Here is an 11,263-nt window from a genome sequence, read left to right as displayed (position 1 = left end):
TGTGTTTATATGCATGTTTATGCCCTCAAAATTACCATGGAATTTTGGGTTTTACTCGGACCCCTCATCATCACGTCTCTGCAGAAGAAGACCCTCCGCTGCACCTCAGCACTTTAACAACTCACTAATTTCATAATTCAAATAAACTATTTCTACCTTTGTTTTTCTGTTTGCATGTCGTTTGCTTTGTATTTAATAAAATGGTTTCTCTAACAGTTGGTTAAATCTACACATTTATATTGTATATAATGCACATACAGGATGATGTGTAACAATAATCAGTAAAATTAGCTGTAAACACATTTTGTAGAACTAAATATAAGGTTATGCTGTGAACAGAAAGAAAGGAAGACGAGCCAGATAATTCTAAACTTTAGAATATAATACAATCATAACTTTTAATCATAAATATGACTCTTCTCAAAACAACAAACTTTGATATCTTTGTCACATAATATCTAAGCTTCCAGTGAATAATTTACAAAAAAAAAAAAAAGTTCACTGATGGTGACATTGAGATCTCAATGTCACCATCAGTGAACTTTTTTTTTATTTGTAAATTATTCACTGGATGCTTCTCTGGTGGCGTGTGCAGTGGTTGTTGTTGTTATTATTATTATTATTATTATTGTATGAAGTCAACATTACTGCAGCTTTGCACATCATTGTTGTCCTGTTAAAGTATTTTTATACAAAGACTTAAAAACAATCTGAAATTAGTGCTGACTCAGGTAAATCACCTTTATTATGCATTATAACAATCTGTTCCTTAAGTCTCTAAATTCTTGAAACAACTAAAAACATCTCCTAAAAAATAAAATTACAAAAAATTAAATAATTATTTAATATACATTTCAATAAATAAGTGCATCCCATGCTGACTCTGAGTTTTATTTTGTCTGTTGTCTGTAGAAGTGATGGGTCTAGACCTGATGATGGAAACTAGGATCAGCTCATGGTTTTAATGTCCAGGGAGGGTCGTGTCCACTCTGCATGGACTTAAAGAAGAAGAAATAAAAGAAGAGTTAGATAATGTCATGTTCATCAAAACGAAAATTGAAAGTGATGGAGATAAATATGCTCAGATGGACACAGACACACACACAAAGTTTAAACAAACACACAAATAATCTGTCCTAAATTGTCTCACACATTAAAAGCATCTATTTACACTTATATTAATGTACACAAAGACTAGCTCCACAAAATCAGAACAACATTTATTGATCCAGAAATTAAACTGATCTTACCTTTATAGGCTCAGTTTCCTCCCTTGTTTTTAAATCCATTTGAACCTCCATCCATGGTGGTTTTTATCATCAGAGAGTCTTTCATTTTTAATAAATCCACCATTATTTGGTCTGTTTTTTTTCTTTCTTTCTCACTCACTTGGTTCTCTCTGTTCCTTGTGTCGATTTCGTCAAAACAAAGGGGCATCTTTAATGTTTCCGTTACGTGTGAGTAAAATTACCGCAATGTACCGACACTAGCTGTAAAGAGCAACTTATTATCTTTCATAAACTGGTGGAATTTCTCCGATAGAACAAATATGAGCAGAGTTACGGTCATTTAAATTAACCTGATGCGTTCAGGGGTCCTGGGAAACCCAGTCCGTGAAAAGAGCACGTGTCTGGGTAAATCTTGGTTTATAGTTACCCTACGCAACAGAAAATATGAAATTAACAGAATGTACTGTCAACAACAAACCCAGAGTCGCTTAATGGTGACGTAACGCCATACGTGTGTCATAAATTAACGTGATGATGTGTTTCTCTGTGGGAACCGAGTTGAGCTGGTGATCACGTCCATTCTACCGTGTCAGAAAAGGGACAGGGAGGGGGGGATTCCTGCTGTGAGCTTGGAACGGCCCCAGTTGCCAGTGTGAGTACACCCTTAGAAAAGGCTTGATCAGGTGATGTTACTCAAACCGATTACAATAGTCAGCAACAGTAGGAATGAAAAAAACTGACCCATTTATTCTTAACCAATTGGTTACATGCATTTTAACCTTCAACAAAATATCTACAGTATTCTACAATTGAATAAATATAATGTCATAATCAGAGATTTATGCGGTCTGATAAAATCTGATATTTGTTTTCTGTTATCAATATTGGATCGGGACACCCCTGTTTTATAAAGACCTTTTACAGTGGTTATTACAAAGGGTTTAAATGTCATATCATGAGAGTTTGGTGGTCAGGTTTTATCAAATTCCTGAAGAGTTCAAAAGATGAAAAATTATTCTAAAATTGGACCAGATTATTTTATCCAGTCCTGTTAGTCGTCTGAATCAAATCCTGATTTTCTCACTTAAAAATTACTATAATAGTCTTTGTTGGATTTTTTTTTGTTTATAATTTGTTTTTTAAAGTGTTATTCTGATCTCAAGATAAATTATAACCATATTTTTAAGGCTGTTGCTATAGTTCCGGTCCCGGACCCCAGACAAACCGGTGTCACGTCCTGAGTTCACCTCCGTACTGAGATTATAATCCAATAAACACATTTTTTTTAAATTTTAAAACAAAAATAAACAAAAAAGAATTATTTTTTGTTAGCAAAAATTATTTTTCCGGTAGTGCGTGCATTTGCATATAAAATTTCAGTCCGATGCGCGCTCAGTACATGACACCGGACCCGCCTTCTAGCTATAGTTCTGTCAGTTTTATTTTAGCCCTAACCCAAACCCAGGAAATACCCTAAAATGTTTCGTTTTTTTAAAATTTTTGAGTCTAGTGCCTTAGACCACTCGACCATCCTAACACGATGGTGATATAGGTATATTACAGTTCGGTTTGTCTGGGGTTCGGGTCCGGAACTCTAGACACTATGTATTTTTAATTTAGTCAAGAAAAATTAAGGTAAAATGATTTTATCCTCATAATTAATCCCCTTATTTAAATTTTTTAAACATCACATGTTAACTTAAGAAAAAAACAATCTTCATTTGGAAATATAACCCTTTATTTTGAAATCGAATTATTTACTGCTGAGCTTATTTTTTAAATAGTATAATATACATAACAATAATTTCACTTAAGAATGGTTTAAACTGATCTAAGAAAAATAAAAAACAACCTGCACAGGTTTTTCAAATAATCTGGTTGTAGGATGACTACTCTTTCTCATGTTCTGCTGTTGTATCTATTTTGATATTTCTGCAGCAACTGTAACATGATATGTAATCTGATTTCAGAACCCTTAATCACAACGAGCTGACTGTCCTTCCTTACTTTGGGGACGTGTCCTCAAACATCACATCATTGTCACTGTGAGTGCCAAAATGCTGTCATGGTGCTATTTTTGGCTCAGGTCTACTGTTACCTGTGTTAATGCTAACATTTTACTGTTATTGTGTTAATTATGTGTTTGTTTTTCTGTGCTGTAGAGTCCACAATAGGATCTCAGAGCTGTCGATGCTTCAGCTTCAGCCGTACGTTGCTCTCGAGTCCCTGGACCTCACCTCCAACCTGATCACTGAGCTTAAAGTTGGATCCTTTCCATCCATGCAGCTCAAACATCTGTAAGCAACATCTGCTTTTCTCTTCATTTTTACTCAAAACACGATTCATCAGGCTTCCTTTTATTGTCTGACAAGCGTTGCACGAGGTGGACGTCCTTTGCTACAGAAATTGTAATATTACTCCCTTAATGAGGCTCTGAAAGTTGGTTAGAACAGGGTTGGACCACGCGCTGCTCCATTGCATCTGTTTTCACCATATTTTTTGCAAATATTTCAATATTTAAAGGTTTCACAAGAACCTTGCATAAAAATGTTCCATAGAAAGTCCAGCAAGCTACTGTGGCTGTGTTGACATCTGCTGGAGGAATTCTTAAGAATTTTTGTGGCAGATGCAGAGTTTCCAAGAAACACATCATGGTGGTGGTGAGAAAATCACTGATCTGCTTCCCTTCATAATCTGATTGATTAATGGCATCGCAACACTTTAATGGAAACTCTGAACCTTCATTTTCCATAATGTATATGTAATTTGTCCATTTCCAGGAAACTTTAAGCAGCTGGTACAACCTCTAAAACATGTCATTTTTCTTCCAAATTTCTTCTGGATACCAAAGCCGAATGCAGGGTTCCAATCAACGTTATCTGAAACCAAGTCCTGCTCTGAGTGTTCCCAGTGTTCCCACTGCTGCCATTCAACCAACGGGCTGCAGCCCAGAACAAGGCAAATGGCTGCTTAGTATGGCCCAAAAAACGAAACAAAAACAAATATTGAAAACAAAAGCAATGGTGCATTCCATTTACACTGGGACACTGCTTTCCTTCAATGCCGAGCTGTAGCACTGACTTTTATTTAAACTTCCAAAATGGAAACAGTTGCTTTTTACATTAATCCAGATTTCAATTTAAAAGGTTAACAGAAAACATTTTACATCAATAGCACTCTATTATTATTTACTGATTCTCATCTGTGATTTTAGATCAGGGGTTCTCAACCTTGTGGTCATTACCCAATTTTGGGTTGCGAGACACTGGGAGGGGGTTGCCACATGCCTTCAAGAAACTCAGAATATTTTTTGAACAACATAAGCCTTATGTTTACCCTTTTTCTGCAACTACACCAAACTTGCCGTATTTTAACCTATTTTCAGCACTTTCTCTTACCATATTTTTGCTCCTTTCCCCCCATTTTTCCACTTCTCCATCAAAATTTTCATGCCTTTTCTGCACATTTTTTTCCATTTTCGAGACATTTTCGGCACTTATTAACCTGTTCCACCTCTTTTCTAACCCCAATGTCGCACACGTTGACCCATTGTTGTCACTTTTACCTCTTTTCACCATAATTCATGCGTGTCTTTTTGCTAATTTAACCACATTCACAATTTGTCATGCCTATGATTTGGCAATTTAACCTAATTGTTCCTACTTTTGTAAATTACATCAAGGTTGAGAACCACGGTGTTAGATAATACAGTAATTATGATGTTGTCTTTTATTTCTCACTTTGTTTGGAAATGTATGATTTTTTTTTTTAAACTGCACTCTTTCTCTCATAATTTCTACACAAAACACTCGAGAAATACTCTTGTTTTTTTCAGCGTATGCATCGTTTAAGAGTTCAGTTTAACTGTTAGTGGAGCTCATTACAGTGAAATAGAAAGTTTTGCTCTGCTTACATGATGCGTTTTCTTTTAAAACTATACAACATCCAGCTGTAATTGGTGCATTGCTTCTAATATTGTTTTTGTTGCATTTCCCACTAAAGGAACTTGAGTAACAACAAGATAAGTGTCCTCGAGCCTGGCTGCTTTGAAAACATCTCCAGCTCACTGCTGGTGCTGAGGCTGAACAGGAATAGATTGGCTTTGTTGCCATCCAAAGTCTTCAAGCTTCCACAGCTTCAGTTCCTGTGAGTATTTATGCATTTATTTCTTTTATTTCAGTCAAAAAAAGAAAACAATAATTCAATATGAAGGCACATAATTCCACAGCAAAGCTTTCAGCTTGTCTGGAATTTAGTAGAAAAAAGCAAATGCTTTTCCAGTCATATTCATCTGCTTACTTGCCTTTTATCATAATACCCACAATGTGCTCTTTACCCTCCTTTATTCACTCACTCATCCTCCCATTCAGACAAGCTTGTGTGGCAAAACTGAAATCATGAATGAAGAGTGTAATCAGATGTTGATTGTTGCCAAATTTACTGTTGTGCAAAAAAGTTAAGCTCATTATTAATGCAGTGCTTTGTTTATATATATTAAAAAAAAGGTTATTCTCTCCTTTTTTCTAGTGAAATGAAGCGCAACAGAATCAAAGTAGTGGAAAGCCTGACATTCAAAGGAATGGACTCACTGAAGTCGCTGAAGATGCAAAGGAATGGCATCACAAAGCTCATGGACGGAGCCTTTTTTGGACTGAACAGCATCGAAGAACTGTGAGCTCAGTGCTTCATGCGGCTTCTATTGTGTTTATCTTTTTAGCAAAGGGAAGCTTTTTACAGCCACTCTCAGGAAAGATGAGGGTTTAGCAAATAAATGAGTTAATTCAGCCCTATAATTCTCTCTGGACACATCCAGACGCTGTCCTTGTGCTCCTCCATGTGCTGCGAGAAAAACTATGAGCTCCATAGAACACTTAATGGAAAAAATGAGCAGCTTTAAACAGAAAACAAGGTTAAAAATAGTAAAAAAAAAAATAAAAATAAAAAAATATGATATTATTAAAGTGTAAGTACACCGCCAAGTTTTTGCTGATCTGCTTGTGACCCCATTTTAATATCACAACTTTATGGTGATGGATGGATATTGTTTATATTTGGAATTAGTTTTTGATCAAATCTGTTATACTATGTTACGAGTAGCCAGAATTAGTGCACAAAGTGACAAGATGAGTCAGCTCCGATATTTTTATACTGTATTTTATTTAAACTAAATTTATATTGGAGCAAATGAAATAATTTAATATAGTTGTTTGATATTTTGTGTTTTACTTTGAAAAAAAAAAAAAAAAATTATTATTATTATTATTACATTATTATTACAACATTTTTTTTTTCAATTACTAGACATTTCAGGTGCACACATTTCAATTCCAGGGGACCTCACATGGGTCACGATGCCAAGGTTGAAAAAAACCTGCACTAGGGGGAATTAAAAAAAAAAATGCCTGGATTATGGGTGGGGCTTCTGGAGTTGGTAAGACACACTGAGTCACAGCAGTATAATAATAATTCAGCTGTTTTGAAAAGTTTTGGAAATATAGCTTATTTTATTTTTCTTCGCTATTACTATGCATCGTTCAGCAAGTTCCTTAAGGCTAACGCCTTTTGTTGTACATCGCTTTTAATAAATGTCTGCAAATTGAAATTGTAATCTTATAATTAAACATGGTAGCACTTAGTAGTTGTTGTTTAATGTTGCATTCAATAGCTGATGCATCGTTATCTAAAAAATATTTGATAATGGGTGTCAAAGGCATAGCGCCATTGTACGACGCTATGATAGATAAGTGATGCACACAACTTGCGTTTCCTGTGCCACATTTTTGCTACTAACCATGGCACACTGTCAGTGACACTAGTTCACTGGAAAGGCCTGTTCATTTTTGCACTCTAATGGTATTGAATAGATCTTAGCAGTTCAGAAATAAGTCATGGAAATTTGGTAAAATATTTTTTAAAAGTTTTGAAAAATCATTGTGAAAAAAGTGTGGGAACCATGTGCAGTTTATTTGAATCAGCCTGTGAACGTACATTCCCAGCAGTCGATTGCTTCTGCCTGAGTAACCTCATTCGTTATTAGACGCTAGTTATTCTTGACCAATCTACTGTGAACTTGTTGTTTATTAGAGTTTTAGTTGCCTTTGGCGATTTTACCTTGTTTACTTTGTTGTTTTTGTGTCCGTTTGTTTCAGAGAACTGGAGCACAACAATCTAACCGAGGTCAACAAAGGCTGGCTGTATGGCCTGCGCATGTTGCGTGTCCTGCGGGTCAGCCACAACGCTGTTGGCATCATCCGACCAGACTCCTGGGAGTTCTGTCAAAAACTGGAGGAGCTGTAAGTGCATCTCATTCCAAACTGAAAAACCCTGTTTAGCTTCTGGGCCAACAGGCTCTGAAATCCATTTGGAGGAGTTCCTGTTATCTGTATATGATGTGTTTTTTGGGGGTCTGTATTTTCATTTGTGTAAAGGATATACGCATATTTTTATCAATTTTTATTGCAGGGATTTGTCCCACAATCATCTGACACGACTGGAGGAAACAGCGTTTATAGGATTAAGTCTGCTGGAGAGCCTGAACCTGGGAGAAAACTCAATCAGCCATTTAGGAGAGGGATTGTTCAGCAGCCTGGCAAGTCTGCGCACCCTGTAAGTGTAAATATTCTAAAGCAGTTGTTGAGATTTTGAATCTAAAATGTAACAAAGTTCTGGTTTTTTCTTGGATGTGCGTAGTCAATCAAGGCTGCTCACTACAGTAAGTGTGCTTGACTGGTTGATAGTTTAGGTGTAAATTATGGCTGCACCATTATGGCCAAAATGATATTTATAATTATTTTGATCATTATTGTAATCACGATTATTATCATAATTATTTATCATGTTAGGACATTTTTATTACACTACTTTTAAAGTGCAAAATGAAGCTTTAATTAGACTAAAAAATATTTTTTAAATCAACCCAAGACTTTTAAATGTACCAATTTTGTAATTTTCTATTGAATTTATTTATTTTTGTTGAGCCTTAGTGCCTAAGAAATCTGTGTAGCCCCGTTTCAAAATGTAGCCATTTAAATAAAGAATAACTGTGGTGTAGCTTCAGCTCGCCACTGAAGCAACAAATCCTTATTTGCCACTTAAAGTTTCATTAAAGCTACTGAAGTGGAAAAAAAAAGAATTTGGAGGCAACAATCCTGCGTTGCAAGCATAAGGCCCGACTAGATTTTTAAGTAAACTCAGGAACAGACAGAGCTTGAATAGACGAGTAATTATTTCCTCCCATTAGAGCAGCAGGAGCCTCCATGCTGTGACACAATTTAGAGCTGGAGTGTCTGAGATACTTAGATAAAAAAATAAAATAAAACACTGGCACCCACACACATTTTTATTTTCATTCTATTGGATATACTGTACTTGACTCATTCAGTGCCAGTCATTTTCAAAATTTGTACACACTCAGTGCCAGCCGTTTTAGAGCATTATGACTAATTTTTATAGACCCACAAAATATTTTGTACTATGACACTATGAATTCTGACAACATAATCTAAAAAATTATGTTTCTAGCTTGTTTTGTTCTTCTGTAATCCACAGTTGAATAGAGGCAAGTTTCACACAAATCACCAGTTTGTGACAAAAAGCTGAGAAAAACGACTTTTTTGGAAAAAACCTATTAGTGACTTTGAAGCAATTTTTTTTTTCTTTACTGACACCTCAACATTGGTTTCCTTCCATAAAACTACAAAAACAACACTGAGACAGGGCTTTTGATGGCAACATGATTATTATTTTGCTATCTATGTTAGAGTTGAATGGATTTATTATTGTATTTTGGCATTCCTCCAAGTCTTACCCCCTGTTAGTTCCCACACACGCAACTTCCTCCTTATCCCGGACATGCCGAGTGTCAGCCCTTGCCCAGTTTTTTTGATCATTTTATCTCACCATTGTGACACTCTCAATAGTCCACTTAGGTTCCACACATGCTCTGGTCGAGTATGCACTGCTGTGAGCTGGTGTGAGCTTCAGCATCAACTCTCGTAGCGCCATTTTCTGTCTCGTAAACTCCTTTCCTCTCCCTCTGAGCTCTGCTCATCACGGGTGATCTCTCATGCAAAGGTGCACTGCAGCCACCTGCATGGCATCAGTTGGTCACGACATCATGGCGCAAGTTAGATATTCACCGGAGAGCTTCGTCACACTGTCTCCTAGCAACCCCAGCTGAAAAACACAATTCACGTCTATAGACGCGAATGGCACTCAATGAGTTAATAAGTACGCCATGGTATGTTTGTTTTTCAGAGACTTCCGCAACAATGAAATCTCCTGGGCTATTGAGGACTCTATCGGGTTATTTGATGGAATGAAGAAGCTCAACACACTGTGAGAAAACTCAGATTTCAATGATTCTGCATTCATATTTGTTTAGTGTTCCACTTCTGTTTCAGTTTTTTCTTCGTTTTTTAAAAAATTGTTTTCTAGGATCCTTCAGCAGAACAAAATCAAATCAATCACAAAGAAAGCCTTCGATGGCCTGGAGGAGCTGGAGCACCTGTTAGTAAAGCTGCAACACACCCACAAATCATCATCATCATTATGTATCTCTGCAGAAATCCTTCATAAAACACAATTTCCTATTTTCTTCAGCGACCTCAGCAAGAATGATATAATGTCCATTGACCCTGAGGCGATGTCCCATATGAAGCTCAAAGCATTGTGAGTAAAAACTAAAAGGAGTCTCTAATGTTGGCATGAAGGACTGTTGTTGCTGCCAAAAAAACATTTAGCTCAGCTATTACAATCAAGGAGAATTAATACAGAAATTAAAATGATTAGATTGAAAACTCTGCTTCATGTTGAGACAAATTTTTTTGGATGAAAATATATTATTGCTTTTTTGAAGTCTTCTTCGGTTCTTCTTCTTCATTTCTTCCTTTTCTTCAATTCTTCTTTTTCTTTGATTCTTCTCCTTTGAGTTTTCTTCCTCTTTGATTATTTTTCTTCGATTCTTCTTCTTTGATTCCTCTTCTTCTTCGATTCTTCTTATTCTTCAGTTTTTTTAATTCTTTGATTCTTCTTTGATCCTTCCTCTTTTTTGATTCTTCTGATGATTCTTCTGATGATTCTTTTTCTGATTCTTCTTCTTCTTTTTCTGATTCTTCTTCTTCGATTCTTCTTCTTCGATTCTTTTTAAATAAAAAAAAAATAATGTGCACAATTTGAAAAGATACATAGTCTGGAAATCTTCAAGCTTTTAATTCCCTGTTTTTTAATTTGAGTTTTTGAATAATTTATCATTTTTAAGGGTCATCAACATCAATTTTTGATGGTATTCAAAAGAAAAGCTTCTACTTTAAAAGATGTAGAAAATAATACAATGCTGTTCAACAGTCACTTTGCGTATTTTTTTCCCCTTAAAAAGTCATTTTCACTTTAATTTAAAAACATTGTATAACTTTACAATGATGTGATTTCTGTTCCCAGTGTCCTGAACACCAGCAGTCTGCTGTGTGATTGTCACATGTCGTGGTTGGGCTCGTGGATGAAGGAAAACAGATTTCTTCAGTCTGTTTCTGCTGTTTGTGCCCATCCTCCTCCTCTGCTCGGACACAATGTTCTGTCCATCAGCCCAGAGCAGTTTGTGTGCAGTTAGTGCTTTTATTTTTCCAGTTTTTGTGAGATTTTATTGTGGAAAAAATACTGACAAAGCCTCAATCGCGTCACTTCCTGCACAGATGATTTTCCCAAGCCTCGGCTCACGACCCACCCAGAGACGGCCGTGGCCCTGCGAGGGATCAACGTTACGCTGAGCTGCGTTGCATCAAGCAGCAGCGACACGCCGATGACCACCGCTTGGAGAAAGGATGGCGAGGTGCTGTACGATGCAGAGGTGCAAAACTACGCCCGTTACCAGGATGGGGAGCTGATCTACACCACCGTGTTGCACCTGCTCAATGTCAACTTTACCGACGAGGGTCGTTACCAGTGTGTGATCTCTAATCACTTTGGCTCCAACTACTCCAACAGGGCCAGGCTCACTGTCAATGGTGAGTGCATTACACAACAATAATAATAATAAT

At 36.4% G+C, this 11,263-nt stretch overlaps 1 protein-coding gene across 1 annotated transcript in view; it reads left to right on the top strand.

Annotated features, from left to right (window-relative positions):
* The window catches only part of lrig2 (leucine-rich repeats and immunoglobulin-like domains 2), a 29,943-nt gene that overhangs the window by 1,919 nt on the left and 16,761 nt on the right, over positions 1-11,263 (top strand). The window contains exons 2-12 of the mRNA XM_028446409.1: positions 3,200-3,274; positions 3,392-3,526; positions 5,232-5,375; positions 5,757-5,900; positions 7,379-7,522; positions 7,692-7,835; positions 9,486-9,566; positions 9,666-9,737; positions 9,831-9,899; positions 10,668-10,831; positions 10,919-11,230. Coding sequence (XP_028302210.1) covers positions 3,200-3,274; positions 3,392-3,526; positions 5,232-5,375; positions 5,757-5,900; positions 7,379-7,522; positions 7,692-7,835; positions 9,486-9,566; positions 9,666-9,737; positions 9,831-9,899; positions 10,668-10,831; positions 10,919-11,230 — 1,484 coding nt within the window. The remainder of the gene's footprint in view (positions 1-3,199; positions 3,275-3,391; positions 3,527-5,231; positions 5,376-5,756; positions 5,901-7,378; positions 7,523-7,691; positions 7,836-9,485; positions 9,567-9,665; positions 9,738-9,830; positions 9,900-10,667; positions 10,832-10,918; positions 11,231-11,263) is intronic.

The sequence above is a fragment of the Gouania willdenowi genome, chromosome 5, assembly GCF_900634775.1.
Source record: "Gouania willdenowi chromosome 5, fGouWil2.1, whole genome shotgun sequence".
NCBI classification, from domain to species: domain Eukaryota; kingdom Metazoa; phylum Chordata; class Actinopteri; order Blenniiformes; family Gobiesocidae; genus Gouania; species Gouania willdenowi.
This window is presented reverse-complemented; position numbering and strand designations above follow the sequence as displayed.